Source organism: Oryzias melastigma, linkage group LG22 (genome assembly GCF_002922805.2).
Source record: "Oryzias melastigma strain HK-1 linkage group LG22, ASM292280v2, whole genome shotgun sequence".
Lineage (NCBI taxonomy): Eukaryota > Metazoa > Chordata > Actinopteri > Beloniformes > Adrianichthyidae > Oryzias > Oryzias melastigma.
Window position 1 is genome coordinate 14,075,044 of NC_050533.1, and position 17,426 is coordinate 14,092,469.

Here is a 17,426-nt window from a genome sequence, read left to right on the forward strand (position 1 = left end):
CACAGTTTTTTTTTTTTTTGAGTAATGCTCATAATTATTTACTCTCATAATACTACTAGGGTTCTAATATAATGCTTTTAATCAGAAGAGGATAGAAGAACTTAATGAACGTGGAAGGACTTGTTTTTTAAGCTTGTCTTTTCCTTTTGATTACATAAAGCCATATTTATAAGTCATAAAGTTTTGTAAAAAAAAATCCTTTAATTATAAATATTTTAACTGAAAAACAACCACCAAAATGCAAAAACATTAGTAGCTTTAGTAATCCCTCGATTAACCAGATTATAGAAAACACTTAGAATTAACTTTATGTCATTGGCATGGTGTTATTAGTTGTTTGGTTTGTTCTTTATTTAAACTATGAGTCACTGCATCAAGACTGCATCAAGACTTCCAAGCATTTGCTGACTCATAGCTCTCAAAAGGCCTACTGCCAAGTTTTCAATGTGTGGCTTTAACTTCCTCGTTTGGTTTTGGGTAGTATATTGTTTGTTGATGGCAGAGTGATTGTGTTTCTGTTAGGATTTAAAGTTCCACTCTGATCATCTTTTGATCCATTGTAAAAGTGTTCCTGTTGGGCTTATGCCGTTTTTAGCCCAAATTCGAAAACCTGTGCTGTTTTCTAGGACATAGTTTCTGCAGAGCGGCAGGAGTTCATTAGAAATTTGCATGAGACTTGTGGCTTTCCCACCATATTTTCTACATAACAAATTTGCTCTAATGGCGCTTTTCCTTCTGGTACTGATTCACAATAATTTGAATAAAGAAATAGTTAGAAATGCAATTTCAAGCTTAATTGTCCTTTATTGTCAGAAACATGTTAAATGCGGACAACACTATTTTCATTTGGGTGCCTCTTCAACGTTTTGACTGAAGGATGCTTAGATCCAGGTGCATTCAAGTCCAAACCACTGAACAACCACCACCGTGCCCATTAGTTTGACTATCTTTCTGTGTTTTTACTTGTGTACTTTATTTGTGTTAACACTGTTTTTGGTTTTAAAGCAATAATGTTCCAAATAATTTTTTACTGGTTTATTCAGATGTAATTTTAAAATCAGACAATTTTATGCACTAACCTGAAAAATCTGCGGTGTTACAAACTAAGTAACCTTCCTGCACATTTTTTGTATACTATGTATACTGCTTTGTATACAATGGAAATGTTAGCAAACTATAGTTGTTTGCGTCTACATTTTTTTCTGACAGTTTTTTTTTGGATAAACGGCCATATTCCTGTTGAGTTGCATAATTGGGGCACAGGAGAACAAGTTCTCTAATGGTTTCAAGTTTTTCTAGGAAGTAACATCCTTATTTTTATGACTGTTTATCACATGTTTGTCATTTTTCACATCTTCCTTGTTACTTTAAAACTCTTTTGACCTTTAGTCACTGAAGATATCAGCCTGTTTTGCTTGGTCTGCATTTCACTACTCTCTTGTGACAAACAGAATTCACATTGTAACTGGACTGTAAAACTTCAGAATAACCCTGAGTTCCATCATTTTAGTGAGAAAAAGCAAATTGTTAGATTTTTCTTGGATATCTTGGTAAAGGGTGAATGTAGCTTGCTCTGATCAGAAAAGATTGATTACTACTAATACTGCTGTAATGTGTTGCAGGGACATGGAGGTTGACAGACAGCCTGAGGAGGCCTGCACCTTTGATGAGGACAGCCTCGAGCTGGGGGACGTCAAGGACATGAGACTGGAGGCGGAAGCAGTGGTCAACGACGTCCTGTTTGCCGTGTCTGAAATGCACGTGTCACAGAACCTGGGCAGTGCTTCAGATGTGGCGTACATTAACGTGGAGACGAGAGAAGGGAACCGGTACTGCCTGGAGCTCACAGAGGCCGGATTGAGGGTAGGAGCGCACTCACAGGAAACGTTTGGATGTAACCTGATGAAATCTCATCGTCTGTTTTCACACCTCTCCATAACTAGGTGGTGGGCTACGTTTTCGATCAAGTGGATGAAGATCTGAGCACCCAGTACCACGAAACCGTGTACTCGCTTCTGGACACGCTCAGTCCGGGTTACAGAGAAGCATTTGGGAACGCTTTGCTGCAGCGGCTGGAGATGCTCAAGCAAAACGGACAATAAAAGGATCCATGTGTTGCTCTGGAGTCGAATGTTAGCCAACAAATAGTCAAGTGTTAACCAACTACGAGATATCCAGCTGCTCAACCATGACTAAAATATGGAATTAACTGCCCTATTTCTTTATTCCAAGTTAATAACAATGAATTCCTTCATGGTAATAACTTAGAAATGGCTTCTGATTGGCAACATCATGCTTTTATAACTTATTATGGAAACATTCCCCACTAATCCAGAGTTGTAGCTTTGTAATGACTGATGTTTTTGCTTTGCTCCTTCTAATATTAGTAATCCGGTTCCTGCAGTCTGAGCTCTTCTGCTCACTTTAAAACGGGGATTTGTGGCTACATGTTCCAGCAAACCAGTTTTTGATCATCAGGTGTCTCAGCAAGGAGCCACAGCTCTACCTACGCTTTTTATGTGAATACTGCCTTAAGACATTTTAATATATAAAAAATAATTACGGTTCAATTATTTTTACTTGGTGTTATTTTGAGACCAATTTGAAAGTTTTCAATAATTTTCTTCAATTTATTGCATTTACTAGTTCTGCAGTGCATTCCATCTCAGTTTAGTGAATCAGAATGAAGTTTGTTCTTTTAGAAAAAAAAGCATTTAATTCTTTACAAATGTTTTTTAAGTATAAATATTTCAGTTTTATTGAACAAATTTCTTTTGTGCATGGTCATTTGTTTTGTGGACTACTTTAAAACTTGCTAGCTCATACCCTCGTTACTGACCTCAAAATAAAATCTTATGTATATAATCTACAAGTGTATTTTGTTTTTTCTAAGGCTATAAATGAGAACAGCACAAATGGGAAGTCAGAAATGCATAAAATGTTTGAAAAAGCAATGATATCAGTTTCATTTATTCATTAGTTTAAAACATTTTAGAATTTAAAATACAAAAACTGATCACACATTTTATGAAATATTCCACAGATGTTTTACTTTATTTTTGCCAATTGCTAGACAAAGACATTTCCTAAAATAGGTTCAGTGATTCTTTAAAGTATATATATATAAAAAAAAAATAGTTTATTCAACAGAATTTAGACCTGTAGCTTCCTATTTTTTTTAAGTATGCAGTCAGCTTTGATGTCAACAATTTAAAGAAAAAATGTAAAATTTTCTTTTGCCATGTTCATAAATAAGTGCATAACAAATACAGTAGGTTGGAATTGTCTTTATTAGAACTTCAAATTCATTCTTAAATTTTACAAGTTTCATAGTACTAGTCAGTAACAAGTATTACAAAATTTTATAGTAAAGAAAAAGTATAGAATATACAATTTCCTGACTACACAGCAGCCAAGTAAGATTTGCATTTTTTAGTGGAATGTGGGTTTAGCATCATTCACAACTCTTAAAATTGACCATTTGATCACAGCAAGAAAACAAAAAAAAGGCTTGCCTTTTATTTTGACAGTATTAAGGGTGCATGTGCAGCAGAGGTAATGCAAACTAGTGAAGGACATCTTAAAAATAATTTTGACAAAAAATAAAAGGCGGCCTTGCTGCAATCACTGGCATTCCTTAAATTTTGGAAAGATGAAATCCCTTTTTAAGACGCGCTCAAGGGGGTGACGTGCTCAAATTACACAATCTGAACTGGGAATCGGATGCAGAATAAGTCGTTTTTGCTGTCGTCTTTTAGTTCCCACTCCACAACCAGCTTAATCTAGAAAAGCAGAAGACGGAGATCAGTGAAGGCAGCACAGTTACTTCCTCCCACAACAGTTTGCAGTTAGAAAACATTTGTTTTAATGACAATAGCTTAGAATCTTGAAAACTTGTTGCATATTTTAGCATTTAGAAACTTTCACAGGAAGTACTTACTGGAGGATACTCCGACTTAACCGGAAGTTCAGTTGCATAATTGTACGTCTTCTCCTTCTGGATGGGACACTGGATTCCAGATTTACAGCCGTCAGGTTCAGGAATGGGAAATGGAATGGGAACGCCAGCAATAATGCCATGAACCACTGCTGTGCTCGTCTGGCTTTCAACACCTTAATAAAATAAGATATAAATGGATTAATAAGTTTGTTTTATTAAAGGGTGAAAGCTTTGAGGGTTAAAGGCCACTCACCACTATTGAAAGTCACATTGACAGTATAGGAATCTCCTTTGTGAAGCTGGCATGGCTGGGTGCTGCAAGGGTTGATGTCAACCATAGCCACTTTTCCAGAGGAAGATCCTGGGAAAACAGCAGATTTAGCACCTCAAGGGAAAATTCCTGAATTGAAATACATATATTTTGTAAATTTCACATATATATTAATATATTATTAATGATTTCCTCAAAGTTTGCATAATTCCAATAAACATCCTCTGATTTATGCTAGCACCAGCTAGAACTCTGCCAGGGGGCTTCACTGTTCTGCCCAAAGATGTGCCTGTTTATTAATCTGGGTGTTGGCCCAAAACCAGTACTTAGTTTAAGATACCTCCCTTCTTTATTATTTTGTATTAATGTATAATGGATATTGGCATCTTTTTACTGTATCTGGCACTTAAAATAAAGTTTTGGGGGGGAAAAAAACTTTATTAACACCATTCCAATATACATACACCAAAACCTGCTTCCCATGTAACGAACTATCATTTCTCAAATTCCTTTTGTAAAGTTAAAATAAATAATCAAAGTTCTGGATTTCACATTACTTTCAATAAGAACAGGATAGACCAAAGAATTAAATAGCGCATCCGTGATCTAACCCATATTTTAATACATTCAGTTAGTCCGGAATTTGATAATAAAGGCAAACAGTCATGTCTTGTCTTTTATTTTCCTTTTAACACGCACAAGTTAACTTTTATTCAAGCCTAATAAACGCGAACTCCAGTGACAACTGACTGAAACTAGCGAAACCTTTAAAATATGGAGCATAAAAACTTACCACAATCCACAAATTTGACGGGAGACGCACAGGTGAGCCCCATCAGGCACAACCCCACAATGAAACCGACCCGGGCGTCCATGTCTCCGTTTCTATAGGGGAGTTCCAACCTACAATTCAAAGAAATATTCAAATAGTCACTTCAACTTCGGCGTAGTTCACCAAAAAAATACCAGACAAATACTAATAACCACCGATTTGTAACACTAGAAGTTGAAATATTGAACAATGTAACCCAAAGGATCTTAAAATAGCAAAGCAAAAGTCTAAAAAGATTTAAAAAAAATAAAGAACAAGCTGTACCTCTGAGGAAATAGACTTTACCTCGTCAGTGTTTTCGCCCTAAATATCTGACAACTCAGGATCACGAGATCAAAAACACGCCTTTTCTCCTTTTCGTTCTTCTTCTTTCAGATTTCCGCCTTCTCCAATCACAGTACTGCCACCTACTGGACTGACCCGCTTTCAAAATGTCACCAATTGATATTTAATCACCAATGTTTAGTTTGTTATTTTTCCCCCGTAAAACTATGTAAGCTTATGATGTATTTAATATATGTCTATACATTCTATTTTTCATATATAAAAATAACGCTCAACCATAGGTGTAGCCTGAAAGACATGACCGCGGGGATATAAAACCCATTGACGTTGATTGACAGAAGAATCCACGAATCAAATTGTCTTGTTTGCTTCATTTTGGGCGTGTCTAATCGAAAGACATGATTTCTAACCAATAAACGCGAGTTTCTTTCTACCCCCAACCAGCGGCTGAAGGTTGAAACTTAACAACGTCATATGTTATGGAAGATGTCAGTAACGATGTTCACGGCGTCTAAATCAAAAATATTAACCCTCGTGAGGTAAATCTGAATTTAAATGTATATCAACAATTGTTAAATAATTTTTGAACGGGTGTAAAAGAGAGGAACAGGGGTTTCTTGCTCGTTGTCGCCTCTGACCTAGCATTTACTTGGCAAGGCTAACTGGCTAAAGTGCCTGTATGGTGAAATGTTTGTTTTCCAGAGCGTGCAGTCTGCTGAAAAACGTCAAGGCGAGTGAAGTGAAATATCGGCGACCACTTCAAGCTTGCTTTCCGGCAGGGCTTCGGGGCTTCAGCAATGCCTCCTTACAGGAGAAGACAGGAGTCTCGGGACACTCCGAAGACAAAGTTTATCTCACAGAGTCCTGCGTCAAGGTTAGCACATAGCCACAAATGACCAAGAAAACAAAGAATATATATGAAAAAAATGTTAACTGCGTTTGGCCAAAAAGCTTTCTGTGGTATTAACTTTTATATATATATAAAAAATAGACTTGTTTATGATCAATAGATTAAAAAAAATTGTAATAAACACGATAAATTAAATATAATCTATTACAATGTTTTTAATTATACAACACATTGAAAGAGTTAATTTGGTACTATAATTTTATTGGGAAATAGGGATAGTGAACTAAACAACAGGTTCTTCAGATGTTTAAAATTTTTTTTAGTATCTTGCACTTTCTTTAAGCATAAAAAAAAGCATCGAAGGAGGATCAAATTGGGTTGCAATCTTTAAAAAATATTGCTACAATAGAAAATGAACAAAACAAAAACTTTCCAGGAAGTCTGGAAACAGTTGAAGTTTTTTTAAGATTACATATCAGTTTGGATCCCTAAATAAGTGTTATTGCTGCCTGTTTTTAATTATGAATGCATAATAGTTTGTCAGAATGATCTTTCAAATGAGAAAAGGATGAAGCGTTAAAGCTAAATGTCAAATCCAGGTTTTTTTCTTCTTTTCAGAGGCTGGCAGAAATAATGGCGAAGGGCGAGTACCTGAGGATACACGTGGAGGGGGGAGGCTGCTCCGGATTCCAGTACAAGTTTTCTGTCGACAGTAACAGGAATGAAGATGACAGGTAAACTTTTTTTAACCCATGTATCTGATCTTTCATACTTTTATATCAATTACTGATTTTTCCAGACGTGATCAGCCATTTTTGATAGTTTTCTCTCTCCGTCTCGGATTGTTGATTTCACTTTTCAGGATGCGTCTCTCACTTGAATCATCCTCTTGTTATTTCATTCTTTTTTCTTTGCTTGTGCTTTCAGGGTGTTCGAGCAGGGGGGCGTGGGTGTGATCGTGGACCAGGACAGTCTGGAGTTCGTGAAAGGAGCCACTGTGGACTTCAGCCAGGAGCTGATCCGCTCCACCTTCCAGGTGCTGAAGAACCCTCAGGCTGACCACGGCTGCTCCTGCGGAAGCTCCTTTTCTGTCAAACTATGATGCTCCAGTCGCTTCTATTTGACTCTCTGATTAAAAAACAACACATAAAAATAAGGATTAAGGAAAAAAAAAAAAAAAACTCTTTTACCATGTTGATACACCAAAAACAAAAGGTCACTTTGGTTCATTTGTGGCAATTAAGATAAATTATCAATAAAATACTATGTTGTACTATTATTTCAGTTAAAGGGAAGGTCTAAAATTACTGGTTAATATTTCCAGATTTCCTCTTTTTGTGTCTTCTTTTCTGGGGTTTATTATATGAAATGACAGATATTTATTAATCAGTGAACTAAACTTGAAAAAGTTTACAGAGATTCACTGAACTTTGACAAAACCTGGTCCTATGAAACAGAGGCTTGCTTAAAATTATATTAAATATTTATACTTCAGATCTTCTTTTAAGTCTCAAATATGTAAATAGCCTATAAGTATGTCTGTAGAGTTTTAAAGTATGTGTTTTTCTTTTTAAATAAATGAAGTGAAACATAAAAATGTAATTGAATTTTTCGTGTGGATGTTTATTTTTCTTTACAATTTTGAAAAGTTATTTAGCGCTAATTAAAATACAATTACAGGTTTTTGATTATAAGTTTAAATAGTTTTTTCTTTTCCCCCAAAAAATAGCAAAAGAATCCAGCTCAAAGACGGTAAAAGGTGTGTAACAGAAAAACATCAAAAATCTGTCACATGATCTACTTGGTTTGTGGTGAATTCTATCTAATTTTATTTTATTTTTTTAGGGAAAAAATGGTCTTTCTTCCTATGGGTTAAGATTTAATTTAAACTACAAATTAAAGTCTATTCTTTTGGTTTCTGCTTACAGAGTTTTACAATTTTTGTCACATGCTGCCAAAATGTTTTGCTCGAAAAAACTCAAAACATTTAAAGTTCATGGTTGCTTTTTTTATTACTAAAATGGATTTTATGAAACATCCCACAAAAATATACAAAAAAGAATATCTACAAATGATATGTACACCAATGAAATGTAAATAAAAATATGCAGCAACATTTGTTTGATAGTCTTAAATAGGAACTTGTTTTGCATTTTTTTTTATATATAGTCTCGTCTCTGATAAACATTCCTTTTAAACACAATATATCCTAGTACACAAAAACATCACTGTTACTGTTTGTAAAAGTCACACTGTTCATGTTCAACAAAACACAACAATATTATATCATAGCAGCACGCACACCCAAAAATAACCAATAAAAATCAATCCAAGTAGAGCAACAGTGCATTGAAATATCTGTGTACAACTGTTTTCTTTTTAAATATTTCTGAGGAATTTGGTTTGAAGAGATTGTCTTCCTTTAAGCCATGCATGCCCGTTAAACACGAACAAATCCTCAAACAAGGACGCGCACAGTAACATGTCATGATGGGACGAGGGACTGAAGTCAACCGGTCACCGACACGACCACAAAACTGGGATGATGAGGGGAGGGGAGGCGACACAGTGACCAGGTCAGGTGTACAGTGCATAGTATGCTTTGGCATGCTGACATCCAGAACATAACAGTGGATGTTACATTCAGGAGGAAGGCCACAGGATTTGGAGATACCAGTAAAAATAGAACGAAGGACAATGTGATCCAAAAAAAAAAGTCAAACAAAATCTAGAAAAACAACCTTCACAGACACTCATATTAAGGCTAATTCAGTTTGCTACATGTCTTAAAAAATGGCATCATCAGTAACACAAGTTTATAGGCCTGCCAAGTGGCAAAACGTACACAGATAGTCTTTTTTTCTTTTTGTATTCCATCACTGAATGATATGCACACGATAACTTTTTTTTTCTTCATTGGTAATGGGATGTCATGAGAGCAGGGCTGTCTGCCCTCCAACTATTTTCACAATCAGGACTGTGAGCATGCACCTAGATTTGAGGCAGTAAAATAAATAAAAAATCCACTTTAAATCATCATCAAGCTGCCAGGTCCATCCTCCTCCTCTTCGCCTCAATGCAACCCTTCTGAAGAGCTGTTGCAGGAGAACCGCTGACCCGCTCAGTGCAGGCTGTGGACGCACCTCCACACAAAGAGGCTGGAGAAGAGCCATGCAAAGACATAAAAAAAGAGGGGGGGTCAGAACTGTACATTGTTTGTGGATGGTCGTCTGGATGTCCGGACAAACCTTCTGTCGTCTCCACCTGCGCTTACGACAAAGCGGTCCCCATTTGTGAAGCGGATGTTTGTCAAATGAGCTGAGTGACCCAGAAAGCGTTTGTGTTTGGCCTGCAGACAGATTAGACATTGTTTAGGATGCTGGGTTTTTGGAGTTTTTAACAAGTTCTTGTGCCATTTTTTCAATGACGGAGGAAATATTTTAAGAAAATTAAACGTAAAAATGCATTTCTGAGTATTTCTTTATTCAAATTGTTGTGAATCAGGAGCAGAAGAAAAATGCAGCTTAAAAAAGAGCTTATTTGTGATACAGAAAATACACATCGGGGAGGGGAAAGGGGACGGGGTTGCTCTGCACCAAAGATCTCGCTCACAACTCAGAGGCAAATTTCTAAGAAAATGACACCATTTTATTATTATTTTTTTTATTTTAGCTGAAAATGGCATAATCAAAATTAAAGGGACAATTTTAAAACAGCTCGAAAGATAATCATAGTGGGAATTTTAGGAGTTTTTCCTCCCTGTTGTATTCATACATTTAGAAAAAGGAAACATTAAAATGTATTTTTTCCTTCAGAGTTTAAGAAACTCCACTTGAGAATTCAGGGTTGGACCCAGTCGCATTAAATCTGTTTTCTGGACTTGAATTCTGGTCAAAATCCTAATTCTTTTCTCGATTTAACCACCACCAGAGGGCGCCAAATGCAAAACTATCTTTAGATCAACTGCAAATGAATCCAAAGTGTTGGGCTGTTTAAAACAGTGTGATAATACTTACAAACTTCTCCAAACAGGGAAAGTCAAACAGCTTCACCATCCCAAAATCATCGCCTGTGATGATGTTAAGGCCCGAGTGGGACACACAGGCACAGATTACGTCGGCTTTTTCTGTGTTACGGGACCAGATCCCAATGACCTCATCCCCAAGGACACTGGAGGTACACACACGAACATCTAGTTCACTCTCCGATCATCATGAGGAGAAAGTAAGTCAACTGTTTTACCTTGTCCAGGTAGCCCAAGTAATCCTGTCGATATGAAACTGTTCTGTGATCTGCTTCCCGGATGGCACTTCGTACACTAGTCGTTTATAAGCACCTGTGGATAACTGTTTCCAGGCAAGATCAGACAAGTGTTAGCTGATGTGCATTGGAGACGTGATCTCACCTTGTCCAGCCAACCAGAAAGTCTGTACCTGGATGTGATTGCTGTCGGCTGAGAAGTCCATCTGCATGACGAAGCTGGGGATGTCTCTGCAGCAGTTGATGCGGTTCAGCTGAGGGCCGAGCGTTAGGTCATAGAAGTCCACGGCACACTCGGTGGAGCCGACAGCCAAGTATCGAGAATTTGGACTAAACCTGCAACAGAGAAATGAGCTGCTGAAATACCACATTTTTGGCGTATCCTAAAGACAATTAAAATAATGTAGCGTATCGTATTAATACCTAATATCTTGAATAGCAGAGCGACGGTCTCTCTTCTTTCCCCAGATTTTAAGAGAGGCGACCAACAGGATGATGAACTCTCCGTTCTTCATGCCGATTGCCACCATGTCTCCTTCAGGACTGTAGCTGATGGCGTGTGCAGGGTGGCCCAGGTTCACCTTATTCAGCATCTTCTGTTTCCCCCAAAACACAAGAACTAAACATCAGCTGGACGAAAAAATGTGGAACTTCTATTGGAATCAGAAGCTGAACCTTTTCCGGGATGTCCCACAGGCGAACGGTGCCATCTTCTGCTGCAGATAGAAACACGTCCCGGGAGGGGTGAGTACACAAACCCCATATAGGGCCGTCCATGTGTCCGTTCACCAGAATGTTGCAGGCGGCGTTCTTTTCTCCCACTTCAATGATTTCAGCATTGCGGGTCCCCACGAGGATTTTACCCTAAACAGCGACAAGTTAATCCAAATCCGAAGAATCTTAAAATATAAAATTTGATTACTAAATACCTTTCCTCTGCATACAGAGCGAACACAATCTATGATCTGTCCAGTTTCTAATCGAAACGCTCTGCAGCGTTTCAGCTCCTGGTCCCAGAGCTTCAGAGCACCACCTTCCTTTGACCTGGAGAATAAAGAAAAAGAGTTTCCTCTCACCTCTGAACATCCAGATTAAAGATGACCCTTCTGATGTGACAGACTTACGGTCTTTCTTTGCCTCCCGTGACGATCAGGCCGTCTCTCAGTGTGGTGTACATAGTGAACACAGGGCCCGTGTGAGCTTTGGCCACTATTCTTACTAAAATGTGTTCCTTCCATACACACACATCCCCACTTATGGTACCTGTAAATGTCAAGTTATTCTGAAAGGAAAACAAATCTGCACTAATCTAGTGGCCTAAAAGAGCAGAACAAACCAAGCAAAAAAACATTTTACAGCATGCTGATCAGTTTCTTTTATAGTCCAAAAACCAGGTTTGGTGAAGTAAGATGTTGGGATTTACTCACAGCTCCAAAGGCTACAGACAGCATGGTCTGCATCCGCGCATCCTCGATGGAACTCAGAACACCTTTCTTGCTAAGCAAAGCTCGACCAGCTAAAGTCCAGAAGCGCACGTGCTTGATCCCTACAGACACAAAGTGTGTGTCGGAGTCGGGCCGGAACTCAGCGACAAAGATCCTCTGGCTGTGACCAACTCGGCTGGCCACTTTGGCACCTGGTAAACGAAACAGGTCACGTGTTATTTCTTTAAACAACTTACAGCTAAAAAAAAACAAACAAAAAAAAACAGAAAACAACCGATTGTATTATTTCGTTACCTTCCTGCCACTTCCAGATGGTAACAGTGTGTTCGGGGTCCAGGCCGACAGACAGCAGGAGTTTTCCTGTGGCGCTGAAGCTGACAGAGCAAACGCCACTGGAGTGGAAACAACGCAACACAGACAGCGTCTGCTTGGTCATTGCATCCCACACGTGGATGGACGGAGATGTAGCTGAAGGACAAAGGAGGGAATGTGAATTGGATATTACAGTTTCACTCAGTCTTTTCTGATTATCTACAGCGTTTCCTCGTTTATCTGTACTGTTCAGTATTTATCTCTGAGTCACTCTGGTTGAATTTTTGGCTAAAGATGTCCGGAAAATGAATCAAAATCGAAAAGGAATTGAATCTGCGACCACAAACATTGAACCGTTGTTTTAGATAAAACACACTTTTTCTTCACACTTGCTGCACAGTTTCAGGAGAACTCTCACCTGCCATGTCACCAGCATCACCTGCAAAGGTGAGAAAGAAAACATAAGAATTACTAAAACTGAAGAGTGGAACTTATCTGTCAATCACAGTCCAGCAGGATCCTCTTATAGTACTTTTCTAAGTTATTTCTGTACATTAAAGATCCACTCCAATTTTTTTAACATGTTCATGTGGCATTTTCCTGATGATGGTGACTATTTCCTAACTCAAATTGTTGGGATTTTGGAGCAGAGCAAAAATGTTGTTGGTAAAAGCTTGTAGCTCTGCTCTCCGTTTACGTCTTCATTTCCTCCATCTGAGCTGGAATCTGACCCAAAGTTGTACGACTGGATAATTCGGATCTTGCTCGCCATTTTTGTTTAACCGCTAATGTTATTTTGGGGATGCAAGGCGCTGTAAGATAGTAGGAGAGAGGGAAACCAAGAGGATGATGGGAAATGTGGGCAGCCTACTGCACCTACAGCCCCGCCCACAACTCGGAGACAAATTTCTAAAGAACTCCTGTCGCTCTGCAGAAACTATGTCCTAGAAAATGACAAGTTTTTAACATTTTGGCTAAATCATAATTAAAAGAACACTTGGAATGTTTTTAAAATAGATCAGAAGATAACTGGAGTGGGACTTTAAATGTGAAGACTTAAGAAAAGATATTTAGTGGTGAACAAATAGATCATATTAGAAGGTGGGCATCTCACAAACATACCTACTTGGCCAGTTGCCACTACGTTGGGGAATTTGGGGTGTTGATTGATTGTCAGGCACAGAATGTCGTCACTGTGTTCTAAATAGAAACTTTGGCAAGCTGTAAGAAAAAGACAACAAACACACCGCCCACACACACACACACACATACGCACAACAGTTTTAAAGAAAGGCTCTTCATTATGTATTCTCTTCAGCTACACAGTGATCTGTCTATTTACAAGTTGTCAAGTTGAGAACGATGGCGACTGAAGCCGTGTGGTAGATAATGTCGGCCCCCTCGTTCAGGTAGTGCACGTTGTTGCGGCAGTCGCTGCCACGGTAACCGAACACCAGCTCCAGAACCAAGTCCTGCAAAGGAGTCAGAAGAAGTCTAAGGGCTACAAAGGTTAACGCCATGACAACAGAGATGTACAGACCCAGATGCTGGGAGGGTGGGGGGGAACGAGATCATTTGATTACAGAGTCACAGAAAGCTTGTCTGGACTGAGACTTTGGGTGAAACAATCAGACCAGTAGCACTCTGAATCATCTGACATGCTCTCTTCCTCAAAGATAACAATCTGCATATCTGCGTTACCTCAATGGGTCTCTTCTTTTTGCCAACATTGTTAGTTTGGAGCTTCTCTGGCTGTGGCAGCGCTCTGCTGACAGGAGGCCTGCAAGAGACAGCTGGGCTGAGAGAACTGCCACCACGCTGCTCATTAAGATAATAATAACGACAACAGATTCTTTCACTGCATAAGAAATGGAGGCTTTACATTTGTGAGCAATCTTGGAGCATGAATCGTGTCACAAATGAGGGCCTACCCAAAACAACAAGCGCAAAAAAACCCAGAGAGAAAAAGTGCATGTAAGAAGTGACACTTTTATAAATCTCACCTTGATCCTCTTTGTGGCAGCAAAGAGAAAAGAAAAGAATGGAAAAAAAATGAAAATAATCTTCCCTGCAGCACTTAAGAGATGCAACATCTCATCCGATGAGGACATACAGTCAGTCGATACCACTTGTAACCATGACAACAACCTTCATTTCTGTAACAAGTTCTGCTCACAAAAGGTTGTGTAAAATCCTTCAGAGACCCACAAAGTCTGTGACAAAGTGTCGACTTACAATGACGGTAAAAAGGGGTGGAATTATTTCACCAACATCGATTTTTTAAAAGCTTCAGAAGATTAAAAGCATAAATGGAATTTTTTTGCTTTAGGTGAAATGATAAAACGCATTTCTTAAGCTACTGGACATTAAATATTCCAAAGTGAAATCTAATATCTAAACTGCAAAATGAACTAATTAAATACGCTCAATTCGACATCAACTTAAGCAAATATTCCAGTGTGTTGGCTTCTATAGAAACCCCCTTAAAAGAACACTTCGGAAATGATAAAATAATTATAAAAAATATTATAATAATTATAAAAATGCTTTTTTGAACCAAAATTATGTTTTTTTTTTCATTTATTTTTTTATTTCTAATTTTTTTTTTGTTTTTAAAATGAAAAAGAAGTATTTTTATTTTATTTATCTATTTTTTCTATTTGCCCCCAATCAATTTTATAACTTACAATTATTAATATTATTGATTCCAAGAACTTACCTGACCACCCCTTGTCTTCATACGGAATAAAAGAGGATAGCAGGATAATGAGAGATGGACAGCCATTAAAAGAAACAAGAGAGGCAAAAAAAGGTGGAATTATTTCAAAAGGTCAAGAAAAAGACGAGAATTGTAATGCAGGAAGAGAAACATTGCCTGAAGAAGGCAGAACTGTTTGACTGACACTGGTGTTGGTAAGACGTGCTCACTAGTATCTTTTAGAAATCTGCATCCCAGCTGTAACAGTGAATACCTCTCATCCACAGAAGGCTCCTTCAGCTGCAGGTGGGGCTTGACTCCTGTCATCGCTCGCATGTTGGTGGATAAAGCCTTGATGGTGTAGCTGATCTCGTTCTCCCTCGTCACATCGCTGTCGTAGCCTGGTGAACGGCACAAACTGTCATTTCGCTGCGGCAACAAACACCTCTAAAAGCAAAAACCCCAGCCAAAAAAAGGTGTTGTTTCTTACCCCCATCGTCTTCGCTCTCAATGTCTGACTCCTCGCTGTCGCACTGCTTGAATTCCCGCAGACCCTCCAGCTCGTGGGCCCAGATCATGAGGCATGTGTCCCCCCCACCAACTGTCACCAAAAGGCTGTCGTTGTGGCTCCATCGCACGTTTGTAACATGTGTGCTGTGTGCCACGTAGCGCTTAAACTTTGCATATTTGCCCTGGAGAGAAGAAGCAGCACTTATTTAGCACTTCTGACAATGCATGAAATTAACACAGCATTTGCATACATCCGAAAGCTTTGCTTCGAGCCGTGACATGCTTTAGCAAGATAATAAGCTCAATTATATCTTCCGTCTTGCCTTGGCAGGGTATCTGAAGAGCTTGACGTATCCCAGGTCATCTCCTGTTGCTAGCACCTGCCTGTCGTTACTAAGGCAGGCAGCGGTCACCTCAGTGACTTCACTGATCACAGGCCAGGTGCCCTCAACAGACGGGCCCAGGACACACGTCCATGTGCACCAGTCAATCTTCTCCACCTGAACAAAAACCAATGAGAAAAGTCCTGTAAAAAATTTACAGCAATTCAAAGCGAAAAGATCAGTGTCCCTCTAGTAGTCTTTTTTGGTGTCTCTGACTGCAAACCTCAAAAAATTCATTATTTTAACATTACAAGATGAAAATCCAGAAATTCATTTGATGAGTGTGCTTAAGCAAAAAGGAATAATTTCAATAATTATAAAGAAATTCAAAAAAGCACACAGGGACACAGTTAAAACTTAAGTATTATCTCTAAACGTGACCCACTGTTGCGTGCATAGTAAGGTGCCCAAATGTCAGTATGAATTAAAGCACTCCAAACATTATTCCACTCCTACGACCTAAATCAGAACGATATTGCTGAAAAGTGGGTCGTGTTAATGTTTTGCTGCCCTTCCCCAAGTCTCATCTGATCAGGAAGTGAAATGTGGGCTATCAACTCTTCAGCTTTTCTCTTCATTCTTGCTCGGCTCACCTCTGAAGCCGGGATAGTCTGCCTCTTCCCTCGGGGAGCTTCGAAAAAGAATTGCTCTTTAGCTGCCGTGTTGACCTGGAGTAGTTTCCCTGATAGGGAGAAAATATATTTAAAAAAATTTAATAAACCTCTGTTTAAACTCTAGCTTTCAAGGAGACATGTTTACCTCGTTTGTCCCAGTCCAGATGAGTGATATAACTTAAACATCCTTTGCACACTCCAACCCGTTTGCTGCTCATTACGTTGTAAATGTCCACAAAACTATCTGCGGAGGCGACGGCGAGGTATTTTCCAGCTCCTGAGCCAATGAAAGAGTAAGTAGAGTCAGGATTTTTTTCTTATTTAATATCTTATGAAGGAATTTCTCTGTAATGACTGAAGCAAATAATTTAAATTGATATTTATGGGAAGATAATACAAGCCAACATATACAAACTTTATTAGGGAAGCTAGCCATCCTAACCAAGCTGGCCCATAGCAGTCATATTCCCTTTTTTCTGAGTACACTTAAGGTTTAAAAAAACTTAAATGTAAATGTTCCAATACTGTAAAAGAAAAAGTTTCTCTTTTTTCCCTCTTGCTTTGTCCACCCCCACTGTTTCTCATCCCTCTCTTGCTGTTTCTCTGTCTGGCCTTATTATAGAAAGCCATTAATTTGCCTCAGGCCTGCAGCAAAATCTCAGACTAACAACAGGAGGGGCGCATGTATACCTGCCCAAGATTCAGCACAGCCTTCCACATACTGTAAACGCCAGTGCTCTGAAGGGTTTTTCAAGGTCTATTTATATCTCAGGGGAGTTTTGAATGGATAAACAAGATTGAAAGTGAACAATAAACCTGGAGAGAACCGGATGTCTGAGATGGCATCCTTGCGATGGTGGAAGGACACCAGGTCCTCCAAGGTGTCAGCGTTCACGATAATGAAACTGCCGTCATTTAAGCCCACCGCGAGAGCCTTGCCATCGGGGGAGAAGCAGCAGCATCGGCCGCCTGTGGAGAAACCAGATGCCTGTTTAATACCTGGAACCGATTCACTTCCATTTGGAA

The 17,426-nt window shown here is 38.8% G+C and overlaps 4 protein-coding genes across 10 annotated transcripts in view; 2 read left to right on the plus strand and 2 right to left on the minus strand.

The window, feature by feature from the left end:
• Positions 1-2,863, plus strand: part of LOC112150079 (gsk3b interacting protein) — a 5,140-nt gene extending 2,277 nt beyond the window's left edge. The window contains exons 2-3 of the mRNA XM_024278080.2: positions 1,623-1,863; positions 1,944-2,863. Of these exons, the coding sequence (XP_024133848.1) occupies positions 1,627-1,863; positions 1,944-2,102 (396 nt within the window). The 5' untranslated portion in view covers positions 1,623-1,626 and the 3' untranslated portion in view covers positions 2,103-2,863. The remainder of the gene's footprint in view (positions 1-1,622; positions 1,864-1,943) is intronic.
• Positions 2,864-3,271: 408 nt separating this feature from the next.
• Positions 3,272-5,472, minus strand: LOC112149277 (NPC intracellular cholesterol transporter 2). 2 transcript variants are annotated; one of them, XM_024276907.2, is made up of 5 exons: positions 5,329-5,472; positions 5,005-5,114; positions 4,194-4,301; positions 3,941-4,113; positions 3,272-3,782 (listed from the first exon to the last, which is right to left on the minus strand). In XM_024276907.2, the coding sequence occupies exons 2-5, from the start codon at positions 5,084-5,086 to the stop codon at positions 3,699-3,701; spliced, it is 447 nt and encodes a 148-aa protein (XP_024132675.1). In that variant the 5' UTR covers positions 5,087-5,114; positions 5,329-5,472; the 3' UTR covers positions 3,272-3,698. The 2 variants fall into 2 exon arrangements, with proteins under 2 accessions (XP_024132675.1, XP_024132666.1); XM_024276898.2 differs by having other exon boundaries at positions 5,308-5,459.
• Positions 5,473-5,723: 251 nt separating this feature from the next.
• Positions 5,724-7,780, plus strand: isca2 (iron-sulfur cluster assembly 2). Its single transcript, XM_024276886.2, has 4 exons — positions 5,724-5,867; positions 6,031-6,202; positions 6,797-6,912; positions 7,106-7,780. Exons 1-4 carry the CDS (start codon positions 5,803-5,805, stop codon positions 7,278-7,280), a joined length of 528 nt encoding a protein of 175 aa, XP_024132654.1. The 5' UTR covers positions 5,724-5,802; the 3' UTR covers positions 7,281-7,780.
• Positions 7,781-8,164: 384 nt separating this feature from the next.
• The window catches only part of eml5 (EMAP like 5), a 34,394-nt gene continuing 25,132 nt past the window's right edge, over positions 8,165-17,426 (minus strand). For 2 of the 6 annotated variants that reach the window (XM_024276866.2, XM_024276851.2), the window contains 23 exons: positions 17,217-17,369; positions 16,546-16,677; positions 16,380-16,468; positions 15,727-15,903; positions 15,384-15,585; positions 15,168-15,294; positions 14,915-14,929; positions 14,199-14,207; positions 13,897-13,975; positions 13,538-13,667; positions 13,318-13,416; positions 12,614-12,634; positions 12,178-12,351; positions 11,866-12,074; positions 11,563-11,720; positions 11,368-11,482; positions 11,114-11,302; positions 10,862-11,034; positions 10,612-10,774; positions 10,421-10,524; positions 10,195-10,348; positions 9,427-9,527; positions 8,165-9,336 (listed from right to left, as the gene is read on the minus strand). In XM_024276866.2, the coding sequence (XP_024132634.1) occupies positions 9,300-9,336; positions 9,427-9,527; positions 10,195-10,348; positions 10,421-10,524; positions 10,612-10,774; positions 10,862-11,034; positions 11,114-11,302; positions 11,368-11,482; positions 11,563-11,720; positions 11,866-12,074; positions 12,178-12,351; positions 12,614-12,634; positions 13,318-13,416; positions 13,538-13,667; positions 13,897-13,975; positions 14,199-14,207; positions 14,915-14,929; positions 15,168-15,294; positions 15,384-15,585; positions 15,727-15,903; positions 16,380-16,468; positions 16,546-16,677; positions 17,217-17,369 (2,810 nt within the window). In that variant the 3' untranslated portion in view covers positions 8,165-9,299. The remainder of the gene's footprint in view (positions 9,337-9,426; positions 9,528-10,194; positions 10,349-10,420; positions 10,525-10,611; positions 10,775-10,861; positions 11,035-11,113; positions 11,303-11,367; positions 11,483-11,562; positions 11,721-11,865; positions 12,075-12,177; positions 12,352-12,613; positions 12,635-13,317; positions 13,417-13,537; positions 13,668-13,896; positions 13,976-14,198; positions 14,208-14,914; positions 14,930-15,167; positions 15,295-15,383; positions 15,586-15,726; positions 15,904-16,379; positions 16,469-16,545; positions 16,678-17,216; positions 17,370-17,426) is intronic. The other 4 variants (XM_036210118.1, XM_024276859.2, XM_036210117.1 and 1 more) reach the window with 3 other exon arrangements.

Coding starts and splice junctions, on each gene's coding strand:
- LOC112149277 (XM_024276907.2), bottom strand. CDS start 5,086: ATGGACGCCCGGGTCGGTTTCATTGTGGGGTTGTGCCTGATGGGGCTC. Junction 4,114..4,193: donor CAATGTGACTTTCAATAGTG/GTGAGTGGCCTT, acceptor TATTTTATTAAG/GTGTTGAAAGCCAGACGAGC. Junction 3,783..3,940: donor TTAAGTCGGAGTATCCTCCA/GTAAGTACTTCC, acceptor CTGCTTTTCTAG/ATTAAGCTGGTTGTGGAGTG.
- isca2 (XM_024276886.2), top strand. CDS start 5,803: ATGTTATGGAAGATGTCAGTAACGATGTTCACGGCGTCTAAATCAAAA. Junction 5,868..6,030: donor AAAATATTAACCCTCGTGAG/GTAAATCTGAAT, acceptor TTTGTTTTCCAG/AGCGTGCAGTCTGCTGAAAA. Junction 6,203..6,796: donor TCACAGAGTCCTGCGTCAAG/GTTAGCACATAG, acceptor TCTTCTTTTCAG/AGGCTGGCAGAAATAATGGC.